General features: G+C 45.3%; 1 protein-coding gene across 1 annotated transcript; it reads left to right on the top strand.

Moving 5' to 3' along the window:
- The first annotated feature begins 719 nt into the window (after nucleotides 1-719).
- Nucleotides 720-19,266, top strand: xylb (xylulokinase homolog (H. influenzae)). Its single transcript, XM_056434601.1, is given in 17 exon segments — nucleotides 720-799; nucleotides 882-962; nucleotides 1,041-1,127; nucleotides 1,203-1,331; nucleotides 1,534-1,599; nucleotides 3,476-3,548; nucleotides 3,875-3,993; nucleotides 4,080-4,161; nucleotides 4,785-4,825; nucleotides 4,899-5,014; nucleotides 5,209-5,324; nucleotides 5,486-5,559; nucleotides 12,492-12,588; nucleotides 12,704-12,762; nucleotides 12,848-12,918; nucleotides 13,034-13,145; nucleotides 19,093-19,266. Coding segments are annotated over 17 exon segments (1,470 nt in total). The 5' UTR covers nucleotides 720-787; the 3' UTR covers nucleotides 19,228-19,266.
- Nucleotides 19,267-21,460: the final 2,194 nt, after the last annotated feature.

Raw genomic sequence — 21,460 nt, 5'->3', positions numbered from 1 at the left:
GGGGCCCCCGGATAGGCCCGTGCCGCCCGGACAGGCCCAAGACCAGCCCAAAGACCCCGGGACCGGACCAAGCCCGGCCGGACCGAAGGACAGCCGACGAGGCCGGCCCAAAGCCCAGGACCAAGACCAGGCGAGGACCAAGACCAGGACCAGGAAAAAGACCATGAGGCCCAAGGGGAGGACCGACCGAGGACCAAGACAGGCCCAAGCAGGCCCCAAGCCCCAGGACTGAGGACCAAGACCGGGAAAAGGGCTGGCCCAAGACGAGGCCCAAAGGGGACCAAGACTGGACCAAGGACCAAGACCAAGACCAAGACTAGACCAGGACTAAGACTAAGACGAGGACTAGGACTAAGACTAAGACTGGGCAAGACTAAGACTCAAGACAGGATAGGACTAAGACCAAGACCAAGACCAAGACCAAGACCAGACTAAGACTAGGACTAAGACTAAGACTAGGACTAGGACTAGGACTAAGACTAAGACTAAGACTAAGACTAAGACTAGGACTAGGACTAGGACTAGGACTAGGACTAAGACTAGGACTAAGACTAGGACGAGGACTAAGACTAAGACTAGGACTAAGACTAGGACTAGGACTAGGACTAGGACTAGGACTAGGACTAAGACGAGGACTAAGACTAGGACTAGGAATAAGACTAGGACGAGGACTAGGACTAGGACCTGGACCTGGAGTATATATTTCCTCACAGCGCTCGTTGTCCTCAGGACTCGGGGAGGAGTCCACGTCCACGCTGACGGACTCACCGTCACCTCACCTGTCCTCATGTGGGTGAAGGTGAGACTCGTTGTTACTCACTGTGACCTTTGACCTCTGGCTCGTTTGTGCCTGTGATTGGCTGACGTGCGTTTGTTGTCAGGCTCTGGACCTGCTATTGGACAAGATGAAGAGGGCGGGGCTTGTCTTCTCTCGGGTCAGAGCGCTGTCCGGCAGCGGCCAGGTGAGTGCTGGCTCCCTGAAGTGCCCGAGTGACGCCTGTGTGACGTTGCCGTGACAACAGGCCCCTCCTCTCCCCCAGCAACACGGCAGCGTGTTCTGGAGACGAGGAGCGTCTGAGACCCTGCAGCACCTGGACCCGGACCAGGACCTGCACCAGCTGCTGCAGGTGTGTGTGTGTGTGTGTGTGTGTGTGTCTCTGAGTGTGTGTGCGTGTATTATGGGATGTCCCTGTCTCCTCCAGCACAGCTTCTCCGTGAGCAGCGCCCCCGTGTGGATGGACTGCAGCAGCAGCCGGCAGTGTGACGAGCTGCAGGCGGCAGCAGGGGGCGCTGTGAGGCTGGCCGAGGTCACGGGGTCCAGAGCCTACGAGGTACACCTGTCTGACCGCCTGTCTGTCTGACCGCCTGTCTGACCGCCTGTCTGTCTGACCGCCTGTCTAACCGCCTGTCTGTCTGATCACCTGTCTGTCTGACCGCCTGTCTGTCTGACCGCCTGTCTGTCTGACCACCTGTCTGTCTGACCACCTGTCTGTATACCTGTCTGTCTGACCACCTGGTTTCCTGTGTCTGCAGCGCTTCACAGGAAGTCAGATCTCCAAACTGAGACAAACTCAACCAGAAGAGTTCCAGAACACCGAGGTGACTTTATCCTGGACGTATATATATATAAGTATATATATACTTATATATTTGTATATATATATATATACTTATACATATATAATATATATATACTTATACATATATATATATAAGTATATATATACTTATACATATATATATATACTTGTATATATATACTTATCTATACTTATACATATATATATATGTATACGTATACATATGTATATATATACTTATACATATGTATATATATAAGTATATATACTTATTAGGGCTGTGAAATGAGTAACATTTTTAATCAGGTTAATCACAGGTTTCTGTGGATTAATCATGATTAATCCCATATATACATTCAGGGTTTTTCCTGGGTCAAAATGGGTCGTCGTGCTCCCACCGTCTGTTCGTTAGTGGGTGATCAGCAGCTGGCCGCCGTCCATTCAGACCCTCACAGTCATGCATTGATCAGACAAGAAGACACGCCTATCAACTCCAGTGTTTCCTCCCATTATAACAGGGAATCTCACCCACCCTCAGCAGTAATTTTCGTCTCCCCATCCGTCAACAATTCTCGTCATCGCGACAGACTATGCGCCACGGCATCGAGCTCTCTGGCGGCGATCGATCGACATCTTGAACACCCTGCATTAAACATTAAAGAGCCGAGTTTTTTCAGCGTGAGAACTCGTGTGTGGCGGAGTGCGTGAGTTAAGCAAATGCGTGAGTCTCACGCTCAATGCGTAACACTTGAGAGCCCTGCATTGCTCACCAGTCCCGATGTGCGGCGCTGCGCGGCATCGAGCTCTGGGCGAGCGAGACGGAGATCGAGGTCGTCTTAACGCGACACTAGAGACAGAATGACACGCTGCTGGAGAGACGACCAACAACAGACGGATTGGAAGCTCATTCTGCGCATGCGTTAAATGCGTTAAACGAAAATTACAGGGTGACGGGTGGAGATTCCCCCTGTTATAATAGGAGGGGAAACACTGGAGTTGATAAGCGTGTCTTCTTGTCTGATCAATACGCAACTGTGAGGTGTGCGAATGGACCGAGCGGCCAGCTGCTGATCACCCACTCAACGAACAGACGGTGGGAGCACCGACGACCCATTTTGACCCAGGAAAAACCCTGAATGTATATATGGGATTAATCATGATTAATCCACAGAAACCTGTGATTAACCTGATTAAAAATGTTAATCGTTTCACAGCCCTAATATATACACATATATAATATGTATTGTGAAATCCACTCATTCCAGCAGTTCTGTATTCTGGCCACTTGGTGGTGCTGTTGAGACGTAACATTTATTTATGTTCAATTATTTCCTTATACTTACACTACCGTTCAAAAGTTTGGGGTCACTTAGAAATGTCTTTATTCTTCAAAGTAAAGCCCTGTTTTTTCAATGAAGATAACATTAATCATAAATACCATCTCTACATTGTTAATGTGGTAAATGACTCTTCTAGGTGAAACGTCTGGTTTCTAATGACATGTCTCCAGAGGTGTATAGAGGCCCATTTCATCATCACTCCAGTGTTCTGATGGTACATTGTGTTATCGCCTTAGAAGACTAATGTCTGATTAGAAAACCCTTGTGCAATTATGCTAGCACAGCTGAAAACAGTTATGCTGGTGATATAAGCTATAACTGGCCTTCCTTTGAGCTTGAAGTTTGAAGAACAAAATTAATACTTCAAATATTAATCATTATTTTAACCTTGTCAATGTCTTGACTATATGTTCTATGAAATGTTCAATTCATTTATAAATAAAAGTGAGTTTTCATGGAAGACACAAAATTGTCTGGGTGACCCCAAACTTTTGAACGGTAGTGTATATATATATATAATATGTATACTGTATGTGTGTGTGTGTGTGCTCTCAGAGGATCTCATTGGTCAGCAGCTTTGCCGCCTCCCTCTTCCTCGGTGGTTTCGCCCCCATCGACTACAGTGACGGTGATGCTGCGTCCTCATTGGTTGTTACTGTTGAACTAAAGATGATGTCACACAGTCGTTGGCCAATGAAGGCGGGGCTTCCACTCTGGGGCCCGCGCCCTTCAGAGGGGCCCTTCAGAGAGGCCCTTCAGAGGGGCCCTTCAGAGAGGCCCTTCAGAGAGGCCCTTCAGAGTGGCCCTTCAGAGGGGCCCTTCAGAGAGGCCCTTCAGAGGGGCCCTTCAGAGAGGCCCTTCAGAGGGGCCCTTCAGAGGGGCCCTTTAGAGGGGCCCTTCGGAGAGCCCCTTCGGTCCTCGGGGTCCTAACGGCGATGCGTTTGCTGACTCCAGGTTCGGGGATGAACCTGTTGGACATCAGGACCAGGACCTGGTCTGGGGTCTGCATGGAGGCCACCGCTCCTCATCTGGACCGCCTGCTGGGAGCTCCAGTGCCCTCCACGTCTGTACTGGTGAGACTGGTCTCTGCTGGTCTCTGCTGGTCTCTGCTGGTCTGTGTTGACCCAGCAGCGCCCTAACCCCCCTGCTCCGCCCACAGGGCCCCGTCTCCGCCTACTTTGTGCAGCGCTATGGATTCTGTGAGGACTGCAGGGTGGTGGTCTTCACCGGAGACAACCCGGGTCAGTCTGCACTGCTCAGGACCAAGACCACCACCAAGACCACTACCAAGACCACCACCAAGACAACTACCAAGACCACCACCAAGACCAAGACCATCACCAAGACCACCACCAAGACAACTACCAAGACCACCACCAAGACCTAGACCACCACCAAGACCACCACCAAGACCACCACCAAGACCACCACCAAGACCAAGACCACCACCAAGACCACCAAGACCAAGACCACCAAGACCAAGTCAACTACCAAGACCACCACCAAGACCTAGACAACCACCAAGACCACCACCAAGACCACTACAAAGACCCACACCAAGACACGAGACCACCACCAAGATATATACATATACACATATATATATATATGGATATATTTGTGAAATCCACTCATTCCAGCAGTTCTGTATTCTGGCCACCAGGTGGTGCTGTTGAGACGTAACATTTATTTATGTCCAATTATTTCCGTCAACATTTGTTTACTTTTCTGCTGCTGTGTTCACGTCTTACGCTTCGCTGTGAAACCTCTCGTGTCCGTGGGACTTGAACGCCTCGCGGCGGGCAGCAGGTGACCCCTGAGCTCAGACTGGCAGGAGCATCACACCTGTGTTCTGTCTCCTCAGCGTCTCTGGCAGGAATGAGGCTGCAGCCAGGAGACGTTGCGGTAAGTCCCCCCCGAGCCCCGCCCACTTCCTGCCCCCCTCTGTGTCACAGAGTGTGTGTGTGTCTGTCTCCAGGTCAGCCTGGGGACCAGTGACACAGTGTTCCTGTGGATCCAGCAGCCCCGCCCGGCTCTGGAGGGCCACGTCTTCTGCAACCCGCTGGACTGGAGGGCCTTCATGGCTCTGCTGTGGTACCTGTAGCCTCACCTCTAGCCTCACCTCTAGCCTTGTGTGTGTGTGTGTGTGTGTGTGTGTGTGTGTGTGTGTGTGTGTGTGTGTGTGTGTGTGTGTGTGTGTGTGTGTGTGTGTGTGTGTGTGTGTGTGTGTGTGTGTGTGTGTGTGTGTGTGTGTTCCTGGCAATAAAACTGATTCTGATTCTGTGTAGCTTTAAGAACGGCTCTCTGACGAGGGAACGAATCAGGAACAAGAGCACTGGAGGATCATGGGAACTTTTTTCCGCCGCCCTGAGAGACACGCCGCTGGGCAACAACGGACACATTGGTCTCACCTCCTTCCCCCTAACTTCACTTCCTTCCTCTCTAACTCCTTCCTTCTACTTGCACTAGTTCTCATTACATTTTGTGTAATTATTCTCTTGACCTTCATTCTTTCTCGTCTCCTTTCCTTGCTTCCTACCCTCACGCTTGCTTTGTGTGTTCCAGGCTTTTATTTTGACATCATGGAGATCACACCTCCTGCTGTGGGCGTTCACCTCTTTGGACCCGCAGACAACGAGGTGAGTGAGACCTGTCTCCTGTCTCATTGTCTCCTGTCTTATTGTCCCCTGTCTCATTGTCCCCTGTCTCATTGTCTCCTGTCTCATTGTCACCTGTCTCCTGTCTCATTGTCCCCTGTCTCATTGTCCCCTGTCTCGTTGTCTCCTGTCTTATTGTCTCATTGTCACCTGTCTCATTGTCTCCTGTCTCATTGTCCCCTGTCTCATTGTCTCCTGTCTTATTGTCCCCTGTCTCATTGTCCCCTGTCTCCTGTCTCATTGTCTCCTGTCTTATTGTCTCCTGTCTCATTGTCACCTGTCTTCTGTCTCATTGTCCCCTGTCTTATGTCTTATTGTCTCCTGTCTCATTGTCCCCTGTCTTCTGTCTCATTGCCCCCTGTCTCATTGTCCACTGTCTCATGTCCCCTGTCTCATTGTCTTCTGTTTCATTGTCTCCTGTCTTGTCTCATTGTCCCTGTCTTCTGTCTCATTGTCTCCTGTCTTGTCTCATTGTCCCCTGTCTTATGTCTTATTGTCCCCTGTCTCATTGCCCCCTGTCTCCTGTCTCATTGTCCCCTGTCTCATTTCCTCCTGTCTCATTGTCCCCTGTATCTTGTCTCATTTTCTCCTGTCCTGTCTCATTGTCTCCTGTCTCATTGTCCCCCGCCTCCTGTCCCCTGTCTCATTGTCTCCTGTCTCATTGTCTCCTCTCTTATTGTCTCATCTCATTGTCCCCCGTCTCCTGTCTCATGCCCCTTGTCTCCTGTCCCCTGTCTTATTGTCCCCTGTCTCATTGTCTCCTGTCTCATTGTCCCCCTTCTCCTGTCTCATTGTCTCCTGTCTCATGCCCCCTGTCTTATTTCCTCCTGTCTCATTGTCCCCTGTCTTATTTCCCCCTGTCTCCTGTCTAATTGTCCCCTGTCTCCTGTCTCATTGTCCCCTGTCTCATTGTCTCCTGTCTCATGCCCCTGTCTCCTGTCTCATTGCCCCCTGTCCACTGTCTCATTGTCCCCTGTCTCATTGTCCCCTGTCTTATTTCCCCCTGTCTCCTGTCTCATTGTCCCCTGTCTTATTGTCCCCCATCTCCTGTCTCATTGTCCCCTGTCTCCTGTCTCATTGTCTTATTGTCTCCTGTCTCATTGTCCCCTGTCTCATTGTCTCCTGTCTTATTGTCTCCTGTCTCATTGTCCCCCGTCTCCTGTCTCATTGTCTCCTGTCTTATTTCCTCCTGTCTCATTGTCTCCTGTCTTTGTCTCCTGTATCATTGTCCCCTGTCTTTGTCTCCTGTCTTATTGTCCCCTGTCTCATTGTCTCATTGTCCCCCGCCTCCTGTCCCCTGTCTGATTGTCTCCTGTCTTATTGTCTCGTCTCATTGTCCCCCGTCTCCTGTCTCATTGTCTCATGCCCCCTGTCCCCTGTCTTATTGTCCCCTGTCTCATTGTCCCCTGTCTCATGTCTCATTGTCTCCTGTCTCATGTCTCATTGTCCCCTGTCTCATTGTCCCCTGTCCTATTCTCTGGCGTCTCATTGTCCCCCTGTCTTATTGTCTCTGTCCCTATTCTCCCTGTCCTATCTGTCCTCCCTGTCTTATGTCTTATTGTCTCCTGTCTCATTGTCCCCCGCCTCCTGTCCCCTGTCTCATTGCCCCTGTCTCATGTCCCATTGTCTCCTGTCTCATTGTCCCCTGTCTTATGTCTTATTGTCTCCTGTCTCATTGTCCCCCGCCTTCTCCAACTCCCCTGTCCTGCGTCAAATCCTCAACTCATGTCCCCTTTCTCATTGTCTCCTGTCTCATTGTCCCCTGTCTTACGTCTTATTGTCTCCTGTCTCATTGTCCCCTGTCTTATGTCTTATTGTCTCCTGTCTCATTGTCCCCGCCTCCTGTCCCCTGTCTCATTGTCTCATGTCCCCTGTCTCATTGTCTCATGTCCCCTGTCTCATTGTCTCATGTCCCCTGTCTCATTTACCCTGTCTCATGCCCCATCTCTTGTCTCCTGTCTTATTGTCTCCTGTCTCATTGTCTCATGCCCCCTGTCCCCTGTCTCATTTCCTCCTGTCTCATTGTCCCCTGTCTCATTGTCCCCTGTCTCCTGTCTCATTGTCCCCTGTATCTTGTCTCATTTTCTCCTGTCCCGTCTCATTGTCTCCTGTCTCATTGTCCCCCGCCTCCTGTCCCCTGTCTCCTGTCTTATTGTCTCGTCTCATTGTCCCCCGTCTCCTGTCTCATGCCCCCTGTCTTATTGTCCCCTGTCTCATTGTCCCCTGTCTCCTGCCTCCTGTCCCCTGTCATACTTGTCCCCTGTCTTCTGTCTCATTGTCTCCTGTCTCATTGTCCCCTGCCTCCTGTCTCATGTCTCATTGTCCCCTGTCTCCTGCCTCCTGTCCCCTGTCTCATTGTCCCCTGCCTCCTGTCTCATGTCTCATTGTCCCCTGTCTCATTGTCTCCTGTCTCATGCCCCATCTCTTGTCTCCTGTCTTATTGTCTCCTGTCTCATTGTCCCCCGTCTCCTGTCTCATTGTCTCCTGTCTCATTTTTCCCCTGTCCTGTCTCCCTGGGTCCCATTGTCTATTTGTCTCCCTGTCTCTATTCTCCTGGTCTCATTGTCTCTACCTCCATTGTCTCTCATTGTCTCCTGTCTCATTTCCTCCTGTCTCATTGTCTCCTGTCTCATTGTCCCCTGTCTCATTGTCTCCTGTCTCATTTCCTCCTGTCTCATTGTCCCCTGTCTCATTGTCTCCTATCTCCTTTCTCCTATCTCACTGTCTCCTGTCTCCTATCTCCTACCTCAATGTCTCCTATCTCAATGTCTCCTATCTCACATCTCACTGTCTCCTGTCTCCTATCTCCTGTCTTGTATCTCACATCTCACTGTCTCGTGTCTCCTATTTCTTATCTCCTTTCTCCTATCTCCTCTCACATCTCACCATCTCCTGTCTTGTATCTCACTGTCTCCTATCTCATTGTCTCCTGTCTCCTATCTCCTTATCTCCTGTCTCCTATCTCAATGTCTCCTGTCTCCTGTCTCCTATCTCACATCTCACTGTCTCCTGTCTCCTATCTCCTACCTCAATGTCTCCTGTCTCCTATCTCACATCTCACTGTCTCCTATCTCATTGTCTCCTGTCTCCTATCTCCTACCTCAATGTCTCCTATCTCACCGTCTCCTATCTCCTGTCTTGTGTCTCCTGTCTCCTATCTTGTATCTCACTGTCTTGTATCTCCTGTATCTTTCTGTCTTGTGTCTCCTGTCTCCTATCTCCTATCTTGTATCTCACTGTCTTGTGTCTCCTGTCTCCTATCTCCTGTCTCCTATCTTGTATCTCACTGTCTTGTGTCTCCTATCTTGTATCTCACTGTCTTGTGTCTCCTGTCTCCTATCTTGTATCTCACTGTCTTGTGTCTCCTATCTTCTGTCTCCTATCTTGTGTCTCCTATCTTGTATCTCACTGTCTTGTGTCTCCTGTCTCCTATCTCCTGTCTCCTATCTTGTATCTCACTGTCTTGTGTCTCCTGTCTTGTATCTCACTGTCTCCTATCTTGTATCTCACTGTCTTGTGTCTCCTATCTTCTATCTCCTGTCTCCTATCTTGTGTCTCCTATCTTGTATCTCACTGTCTTGTGTCTCCTATCTCCTGTCTCCTATCTTGTATCTCACTGTCTTGTGTCTCCTGTCTCCTATCTTGTATCTCACTGTCTTGTGTCTCCTGTCTCCTATCTTGTATCTCACTGTCCTAGTCTCCTATATCCTATCTCCTGTCTCTCATCTTGTATCCTCACTGTCTTGTGTCTCCTATCTTCATCTCCTGTGTCTCCTATCTTGTATCTCCTGTCTCCTATCTTGTATCTCCACTGTCTTGTGTCTCCCATCTCCTGTCTCCTATCTTGTATCTCTGCTATCTTGTGTCTCTGTCTCTGTCTCCCATCTCCAGTCTCCTATCTTGTATCTCACATCGTTCAGTGTCTCCTGTCCCCTATCTCCTGTCTCCTATCTTGTATCGCACTGTCTCGTGTCTCCTGTCTCCTATCTCCTGTCTCCTATCTTGTATCTCACTGTCTTGTGTCTCCTGTCTCCTATCTTGTATCTCACTGTCTTGTGTCTCACATGGTTCCATCTCTGTTCCTCTATCTTGTATCTCACTGTCTTGTGTCTCCCATCTTCTCCTCCATGTCTCCTATCTTCTATCTCCTGTCTCCTATCTTGTATCTCACTGTCTTGTGTCTCCTATCTCCTGTCTCCTATCTTGTATCTCACTGTCTTGTCTCCTATCTCCTGTCTCCTATCTTGTATCTCACTGTCTTGTGTCTCCTGTCTCCTATCTCCTGTCTCCTATCTTGTATCTCACTGTCTTGTGTCTCCTATCTTCTATCTCCTGTCTCCTATCTTGTATCTCCTGTCTCCTATCTTGTATCCTGCACTGTCTTGTGTCTCCTATCTCCTGCTGTCTCCTATCTTGTATCTCACTGTCTTGTGTCTCCTATCTCCTGTCTCCTATCTTGTATCTCACTGTCTTGTGTCTCCTGTCTCCTATCTTGTATCTCACTGTCTTGTGTCTCCTGTCTCCTATCTTGTATCTCACTGTCTTGTGTCTCCTATCTTGTATCTCACTGTCTTGTGTCTCCTGTCTCCTATCTCCTGTCTCCTATCTTGTATCTCACTGTCTTGTGTCTCCTGTCTCCTATCTCCTATCTTGTATCTCACTGTCTTGTGTCTCCTGTCTTGTATCTCACTGTCTTGTGTCTCCTATCTCCTGTCTCCTATCTTGTATCTCACTGTCTTGTGTCTCCTGTCTCCTATCTTGTATCTCACTGTCTTGTGTCTCCTGTCTCCTATCTCCTGTCTCCTATCTTGTATCTCACTGTCTTCTATCTCCTATCTTGTGTCTCCTGTCTTGTGTCTCCTGTCTTGTATCTCACTGTCTTGTGTCTCCTATCTCCTGTCTCCTATCTTGTATCTCACTGTCTTGTGTCTCCTATCTCCTGTCTCCTATCTTGTATCTCACTGTCTCTCTGTCTCCTATCTCCTCATCTTTCCTATCTTGTATCCACTGTCTTGTGTCTCCTGTCTCCCTATCTCCTGTCTCCCTATCTTGTATCTCACTGTTCTTGTCTCCTGTCTCCTATCTCCTGTCTCCATCTTGTATCTCACTGTCTTGCAGGTCTCCTCCTCCTATCTCCTGTCTCCTATCTTGCCCTCTCACTGTCTTGTGTCTCCTATCTTCTATCTCCTGTCTCCTATCTTGTGTCTCCTGTCTCCTATCTTGTATCTCACTGTCTTGTGTCTCCTATCTCCTGTCTCCTATCTTGTATCTCACTGTCTTGTGTCTCCTGTCTCCTATCTCCTGTCTCCTATCTTGTATCTCACTGTCTTGTGTCTCCTGTCTCCTATCTCCTGTCTCCTATCTTGTATCTCACTGTCTTGTGTCTCCTGTCTCCTGTCTCCTATCTTGTATCTCACTGTCTTGTGTCTCCTGTCTCCTATCTTGTATCTCACTGTCTTGTGTCTCCTATCTCCTGTCTCCTATCTTGTATCTCACTGTCTTGTGTCTCCTGTCTCCTATCTCCTGTCTTGTATCTCACTGTCTTGTGTCTCCTGTCTCCTATCTTGTATCTCACTGTCTTGTGTCTCCTGTCTCCTATCTCCTGTCTCCTATCTTGTATCTCACTGTCTTGTGTCTCCTGTCTCCTATCTTGTATCTCACTGTCTTGTGTCTCCTGTCTCCTATCTTGTATCACTGTCTTGTGTCTCCTGTCTCCTATCTCCTGTCTCCTATCTTGTATCTCACTGTCTTGTGTCTCCTATCTTGTATCTCACTGTCTTGTGTCTCCTGTCTCCTATCTCCTGTCTCCTATCTTGTATCTCACTGTCTTGTGTCTCCTATCTTCTATCTCCTGTCTCCTATCTTGTATCTCCTGTCTCCTATCTTGTATCTCACTGTCTTGTGTCTCCTATCTCCTGTCTCCTATCTTGTATCTCACTGTCTTGTGTCTCCTATCTCCTGTCTCCTATCTTGTATCTCACTGTCTTGTGTCTCCTGTCTCCTATCTCCTGTCTCCTATCTTGTGTCTCCTGTCTCCTATCTTGTATCTCACTGTCTTGTGTCTCCTGTCTCCTGTCTCCTATCTTGTATCTCCTGTCTTGTATCTCACTGTCTCCTATCTCCTGTCTCCTATCTTGTATCCACCTGTCTCTATCTTGTATCTCCTTGTCTTGTGTCTCTCCTGTCTCCTATCTTGTATCTCACTGTCTTGTGTCTCCTGTCTCCTATCTTGTATCTCACTGTCTTGTGTCTCCTGTCTCCTATCTTGTATCTCACTGTCTTGTGTCTCCTGTCTCCTATCTTGTATCTCACTGTCTTGTGTCTCCTATCTCCTGTCTCCTATCTTGTATCTCACTGTCTTGTGTCTCCTATCTCTCCCTGTCTCCTATCTTGTATCCTCACTGTCTTGTGTCTCCTGTCTCCTATCTTGTATCTCACTGTCTTGTGTCTCCTGTCTCCTATCTTGTATCTCACTGTCTTGTGTCTCCTATCTCCTGTCTCCTATCTTGTATCTCACTGTCTTGTGTCTCCTGTCTCCTATCTCCTGTCTCCTATCTTGTATCTCACTGTCTTCTGTCTCCTATCTTGTATCTCACTGTCTTCTATCTCCTATCTTGTATCTCACTGTCTTGTGTCTCCTGTCTTGTATCTCACTGTCTTGTGTCTCCTGTCTCCTATCTCCTGTCTCCTATCTTGTATCTCACTGTCTTCTATCTCCTATCTCCTGTCTCCTATCTTGTATCTCACTGTCTTGTGTCTCCTATCTTGTATCTCACTGTCTTGTGTCTCCTATCTCCTGTCTCCTATCTTGTATCTCACTGTCTTGTGTCTCCTGTCTCCTGTCTTGTATCTCCTGTCTTGTATCTCACTGTCTTGTGTCTCCTGTCTCCTGTCTCCTCTCTCCTGTCCTGCAGATGTCCTCCCTGAGTCCTCAGGTGGAGGTCCGGGCTCTGGTGGAGGGTCAGTTCCTGTCCAGGAGGCTCCACGCTGAGCGGCTGGGCTACTCCATCAGTGAGACCTCCTCTTCCTCAAAGATCTTCTCCTCAGAGAAGCTCATCAGCAGAGTAGAAACTACATCAAAGATCTTCTCCTCAGAGATGTTCACCAGTCTTCATTCATGTTTCAGCTCCAGGAACCAGAGTGTTGGCAACGGGAGGAGCTTCATCTAATAAAGACATTCTGCAGGTCATCATCATTAAGATTAATGACATTATTATTATATTACTATGGTCCAATCACATCGCTCCGTTCTTCTTCTTCTGTCTCTCAGGTTCTGTCTGACGTGTTCAACGCTCCGGTGTTCAGCCTCGACCTGAGCAGCTCGGCCTGCCTGGGGGCGGCTGGGATCATGCAGCTGTAACGGCTGCGGTATGTCCCGGCACTGCTGCTAGCGCTGCTGCTAGCGCTGCTGCTAGTACTGCTGCTAGTTTACCGATGCAGAATCGTCTTCTCTGATTGGTCGATGTGTGTTTTCAGGCCTGGTGTCAGAGTCCGTGTCGTTCTTTGATCTGACGAAGAACGCTCCGGAAGCACAACTAGTCACAACACCACATGCTGCAGCCCAGCAGGTACACACACACATCTACACACACAGACACACACACAGACAAACACACACACATCTACACACACAGACACACACACACGTACATCTACACACACAGACAAACACACACACAGACAAACACACACACATCTACACACACAGACACACACACACGTACATCTACACACACAGACACACACAGACACACACACAGACAAACACACAAGAAAGATCTACATTATTAACAGACATTACATTACCGTTTACATCTACACACACATTAGACAAACACACACATATAGACAAACATTATTACATCTTATTATTACACGAACACACACACAGACAAACACATTACACGAACAAACACAGACACATTACACACACACATCTACACATTAGACACACACACACATTATTAATGCATCTACACGAATACAGATAACACATTAATAACAGACAAACACACACACATCTACACACACAGACACATTATTAATAATAACAGATTAAACACATTAACAATAGACAAACACACACACAGACACATTAGTACACACATCTATTACACACAGACACATTAACCGTAATGACATCTACACAGTTAACATTAGACAAACACACACACATCCACACAGACACACACACCATTGTCATTAATACTGAATCCAAACACACAGACAAACACACGCACATAATACACACAGACACACACCTAATGTCTACACAATACGAACAATATACTGTAGACATCTATACACACATGGGGACAAACACATGGCATTATCTACACACACAGACACACACACGTACATCTACACACACAGACAAACACACACACAGACAAACACACACACATCTACACACAGGATACTACTATGATCCGGTTAATAACAGACACACACACAGAACTTTTACCTGCATTGGAGATCTACAGTACACGAGATCACACACACACGACCATCTACACACAGGCACATCTACACACATCTACACACAGACACGATTAACACACACACACATAATACACACACACACAGACAAACACACAATAACATCTACAATATCATCACGAACAAACATTATGACGTTAGGACAAACACACAGACAAACACACACACACACATCTACACACGAACAAACACATTAACCATCTACACATCTACACACACACACGAACAAACACACACATCTACGAACACACACACACACAGATCAAACACACACATCTACACACAGATTACACACAGATCAAACACATCATCACACACATCAATACACATACTAAGACAAACATGTGCACACACATCTACACACACAGACACACATCCGTACACGAACAAACACACACACATCTGTTGTCATTAACAGACACATCTACACACAATGACAAACACACACATATACACACAGTACACACACGGAACAAACACACAGACAAATGTTGTACACAGACATGTTACACGTTACAAACACACACACGTACATCTACACACACAGACACACACACAGACAAACACACACACAGACAAACACACACACATCTACACACACACATTGCCACGTCTACACACAGACAAACACACACACATGACATCTACACACACAGAAACACACGCTATACATGCACACTTGAACACAGCACATGGTATCTACACACACACGCAAGACACTTCTACACACACACACATCTACACACTGTGTGTGTGTGTGTGTTAAATGCATACGACCAGATGTTGAAAGCGCTACGCCCGATTGGAGAGAGAGTCCTGCAGAAGACTCGCCCCTGAGCCACAGCAGCCAATCAGCTGTGTGTGACGGTGAAGGCGAGAACTTTCAGAAACTGAAACAATGAATTAGATTTAAGCAAAGATAAATAAAAGACTAATCGATTCCTCCTGGTCACACTTGACTTCTATTGTTCATCTGGTCACATGACATCTATTGTTCACCCTGGTCACGCGGCTTCTATTGTTCATCTGGTCACATAACATCTATTGTTCACCTGGTCACATGATTCCTATTGTTCATCTGGTCACATGACATCTATTGTTCACCTGAATTCACATGACATCTATTTGTTCATCTGTGGTACGCGTGACATCTATTATTGTTCATCTGGTCACGCATGACATCTGTTGTTCATCTCTGGGTCACATGACATCTATTGTTCACCTGGTCACGCATGACATCTGTTGTTCCTCTGGTCACGTGACATCTGTTGTCTCATCTGGTCACATGACATCTTATTGTTCATCAAGTCACATGACATCTATTGTTCATCTAGTCAGCATGACATCTATTGTTCATCTTGGTCACATGACATCTATTGTTCATCTGGTCACATGACATCTGTTATTCATCTGGTCACGCGAGCATCTATTGTTCATCTAGTCACATGACCTCTATTGTTCACCTGGTCACATGACATCTGTTGTTCATCTGGTCACATGACATCTGTTGTTCATCTAGTCACACTTGACATCTATTGTTCACCTGGCCACATGACATCTATTGTTCATCTGGTCATGACATCCTATTTTCACCTGATCACATGACATCTATTGTTCACCTGGTCACATGACATCTATTGTGCCTGGTCACTGACATCTATTATTTCATCTGATGCATGACTTCTATTGTTCATCTAGTCACATGACATCTATTGTTCACCTGGTCACATGACATCTATTGTTCATCTGGTCACAACATCTATTGTTCATCTGGTCACCAGCATCTGTTGTTCATCTAGTCACATGACATCTATTGTTCATCTGGTCCATGACTTCTATTGTTCATCTGATGCATGACATCTATTGTTCATCTGGTCAGTGACATCTATTGTTCATCGTCCATGACATCTAGTATTTCATCTGGTCACGCAATCTATTGTTCATCTGGTCGCAACATCTATTGTTTATCTGGTCACGTGACATCTATTATTCATCTGGTCACATGACATCTATTATTCATCTGAGATACTCGCAACTATTGTTCATCTGATCACATGACATCTATTGTTCATCTAGTCACATGACATCTATTGTTCATCTGGTCACATGACTTCTATTGTTCATCTGGTCACATGACATCTATTGTTCATCTGGTCACGTGACATCTGTTCATCTGGTCACATGACATCTATTGTTCATCTGGTCGCGTGACATCATGTTCATCTGGTCACATGACATCTATTGATCATCTAGTCACGCAGCATCTATTGTTCATCTGGTCGCAGCATCTATTGTTCATCTGGTCACGTGACATATTTATTCATCTGGTCACATGACATCTATTGTTCATCTGGTCTCATGACATCTATTGATCTCCTGTTCTCTCCTGAAGGGTTCTTATGCACTTGTTTCCCTTGAAGGTTGTTTGCTGATTGTTCTGATCCGATGTGGTCAAGAGTCAGGATGTCTCTGTTGAATTGTAAAAGCACTCTGAGGTAATTTGTAATTTGTGAGAATGGGCTCTACAAATAAACTGAATTTAATTGAAAAAATCTAAACAATTTGTTAAGTTCTTTCTATCACGAAATCTCAGTATTAATTTGAGTTGATGAACAACAACGAGATGTCAGAGTTAACGAGATATTGTTCATCTGGTAACATGATCGTTCAGATTCATCTATGTCATGTGAGATGATATTGTCATCTACATGCATCAGATGTCATGAGATGTCATCTGAGATTATGAAATTATGATCATCTGGATGGTAAAGTTGTTCGAGTCACATAACATTAGATGATCAGTAATGATATTGTCAGATGTATGAGATGATTGATGTCAAGTTAGGATGATCTAGTTAGAGATGGTACAGATATGAACATGTGAATAATGTAACATCTAATCATTACATGGTATAATGAGATGTCACTCCTTCTTGTTCTCCTGTCTTGTTTTTTCCCCTTCTTGTATCTCACTGTCTTGTGTCCCCTTCTCCTGTCTCCTTCTTGTCCTAAATGCCCTTGGCCCTCGGTTCCGTCTGGTATCTTCCTGCCCGGGGGCCCCACGCTGGCTGGGTCTCCTGTCCTCCTCTTCCTAAAAGATTTCTCCCGGGGCCTCAGGGAGTCCGTTTTCTTCGGGGTTTTAAAGTTTCTTCAGAGCTCCAGGAAACCGGTGGGCAACAGGAGCTTCTCTTAAAGACTTCTCAGGTCATCACAAAGAAATGACTTTATTAATTTCTTAGTCCAATCACATCGTCTTCTTCTTCTTCTGTCTCCAGGTTCTGTCTGAGTGTTCAACGTCCGGGTTCACTACCTGACAGCTCTGCTGCCACGCATCTACCTGTCTGTCTCACTGCTGCTCACTGTGTATTTACATGTCCAGCAATCGTCTTCTCTGATCTGGTCGATGTCGTCTTTCCAGGCTCTGGTGTTCCACGCTCCGTGTCGTTCTTCTGACTCTGAGAAGAACTGCCTCCTGGAGCACACTGTCACTGACACCTGCTGCAGCCAGCAGGTGCACCACATGCTACGCCACACAGCACCACTAGTTACAGACACATCTCATCATCTCATTTCACAGCTGAGTGTCACAGCCGTGTCTTCTACTCACGACACCACACAAGCACAACACCATCAACCCATCTACAGCAGCAGTACACAACACACATCTCACACAGACACACACAGACAAACACATCACACAGACAATACACACACACAACACCACATTACACACGACATCTACACATAGACAAACACACACAGACAAACACACACACATCTACACACAACACAGACACACATCTACACAGAAATACACAACAACAATATCACAACAGACATACACACACACATCTACACACAGATACACACACAGACATTACATATATAGACAAACACAATAAACAAACATCACTACATCTACACACACAGACAAACACACAATAAATACACATACAAACACATATAGAACACACACATAATTTACACACAGACACACATATACATCTATACACACAGACAAACACATCATAGTAATATAATACTAACACATATATATATATACATACACAACAGAAAACACACATATAGATAATATACACATATTATATATAGACTATATATATATTACATTTACATATAACAATACATACATATATATACAACAACACATATAATTATATATATAGACTAAAACACACATATAATATATAACAATTATACATATACACAATATACTATACTACACACACAGACACACAAATATATAAACATACACATATAGCAACACACACATTAACTACATAGATAATATATACACTACACACAGACTACACACACATCTACAACATACACACACACACACAGACAACACATTACATCACACAAGACACACACACACACACAAATCACACACACACATACACATATACAACAATACACACACATCACATACACACACAGACAAACACACACATTACAATACTATATCATACACACACAACATATAACAGACACAACACACAACACATATACAACATACACACATAAATATATACAAACACACATATACAAGAACACATACAGACAATATAACACACACACATACACACATATATATAGACAAACACACACACACACACATCTACACATACAGACACATCTACACACAGATACAAATACACACATATTACACACACAGACACATCTACACAGACAAAATACACATATATATACACAGACACACAACAAACACACAGACAAACACACACACACACATCTACACACACATCTACACACACAGACAAACACACAGACACACACACAGACAAACACACACACATCTACACACAGACACACACGTCTACACACACAGACAAACACACACACACACATCTACACACACAGAAACACACACACTTCTATACATGCACACTAAACACAGAAACACACATCTACACACACACGCACACTTCTACACACACACACATCTACACACTGTGTGTGTGTGTGTTTAAGGTATACGACCAGATGTTGAAGCGCTACGCCCGATTGGAGGAGAGAGTCCTGCAGAAGACCCGCCCCTGAGCCACAGCAGCCAATCAGCTGTGTGACGGTAAAGGACGAGAACTTTTCCAGAAACTGAAACAATGAATTAGATTTAAACAAAAGATAAATAAAAGACTAACGATTCCTCCTGGTCACATGACTTCTATTGTTCATCTGGTCACATGACATCTATTGTTCACCTGGTCACATGACTTCTATTGTTCATCTGGTCACATAACATCTATTGTTCACCTGGTCACATGACTTCTATTGTTCATCTGGTCACATGACATCTATTGTTCACCTGGTCACATGACATCTATTGTTCATCTGGTCACGTGACATCTATTGTTCATCTGGTCACATGACATCTATTGTTCATCTGGTCACATGACATCTATTGTTCACCTGGTCACATGACATCTATTGTTCATCTGGTCACATGACATCTATTGTTCATCTGGTCACATGACATCTATTGTTCATCAAGTCACATGACATCTATTGTTCATCTAGTCACATGACATCTATTGTTCACCTGGTCACATGACATCTATTGTTCATCTAGTCACATTACCTCTATTGTTCATCTGGTCACATGACATCTATTGTTCATCTAGTCACATTACCTCTATTGTTCACCTGGTCACATGACATCTATTGTTCATCTGGTCACATGACATCTATTGTTCATCTAGTCACATGACATCTATTGTTCACCTGGTCACATGACATCTATTGTTCATCTGGTCACATGACATCTATTGTTCACCTGATCACATGACATCTATTGTTCACCTGGTCACATGACATCTATTGTTCACCTGGTCACATGACATCTATTGTTCATCTGGTCACATGACTTCTATTGTTCATCTAGTCACATGACATCTATTGTTCACCTGGTCACATGACATCTATTGTTCATCTGGTCACATGACATCTATTGTTCATCTAGTCACATGACATCTATTGTTCATCTAGTCACATGACATCTATTGTTCATCTGGTCACATGACTTCTATTGTTCATCTGGTCACATGACATCTATTGTTCATCTGGTCACGTGACATCTATTGTTCATCTGGTCACATGACATCTATTGTTCATCTGGTCACATGACATCTATTGTTCATCTAGTCACATGACATCTATTGTTCATCTGGTCACGTGACATCTATTGTTCATCTGGTCACATGACATCTATTGTTCATCTGGTCTCATGACATCTATTGTTCATCTGATCACATGACATCTATTGTTCATCTAGTCACATGACATCTATTGTTCATCTGGTCACATGACATCTATTGTTCATCTGGTCACATGACATCTATTGTTCATCTGGTCACGTGACATCTATTGTTCATCTGGTCACATGACATCTATTGTTCATCTGGTCACGTGACATCTATTGTTCATCTAGTCACATGACATCTATTGATCATCTAGTCACATGACATCTATTGTTCATCTGGTCACATGACATCTATTGTTCATCTGGTCACGTGACATCTATTGTTCATCTGGTCACATGACATCTATTGTTCATCTGGTCTCATGACATCTATTGATCCTCCTCTGTTCTCTCCTGAAGGGTTCTTATGCCTTGTTTCCCTTGAAGGGTTGTTTGTGAGTTGTTCCTGATCCGATGTGAGGTCAAAGGTCAGGGATGTCTCTGTACAGATTGTAAAGCACTCTGAGGGTAATTTGTAATTTATGAGAATGGGCTCTACAAATAAACTGAATTTAATTGAAAAAAGATCTAAACAATTTGTTAAGTTCTTTCTATCTGAAATCTCAGTGATGAATTTGAGTTGATGAACAACAACGAGATGTCAGAGTTAACGAGATGTTAACGAGGTGTTAACGAGGTAACGAGATGATAACAAGTTAACGAGATGTAACGAGGTAACGAGATGTCAGAGTTAACGAGATGATAACGAGGTAACGAGATGTTAACGAGATGGTAACGAGGTAACGAGATGGTAACGAGGTAACGAGATGTCAGAGTTAACGAGATGGTAATGAGGTAACGAGATGATAACGAGGTAACGAGATGGTAACGAGGTAACGAGTTAACGAGATGGTAACGAGGTAACGAGATGATAACGAGGTAACTAGATAGTAACGAGATGGTAACGAGGTAATGAGATGGTAACGAGGTAATGAGATGTCAGAGTTAACGAGATGGTAACTAGTTAACGAGATGGTAACGAGATGTAACGAGGTAACGAGATGGTAACGAGGTAACGAGATGGTAACGAGTTAACGAGATGGTAACGAGGTAATGAGATGTCAGAGTTAACGAGATGTCAGAGTTAACGAGATGGTAACG

This window comes from Pseudoliparis swirei, chromosome 16 (genome assembly GCF_029220125.1).
Source record: "Pseudoliparis swirei isolate HS2019 ecotype Mariana Trench chromosome 16, NWPU_hadal_v1, whole genome shotgun sequence".
NCBI lineage: Eukaryota > Metazoa > Chordata > Actinopteri > Perciformes > Liparidae > Pseudoliparis > Pseudoliparis swirei.
This window is presented reverse-complemented; position numbering and strand designations above follow the sequence as displayed.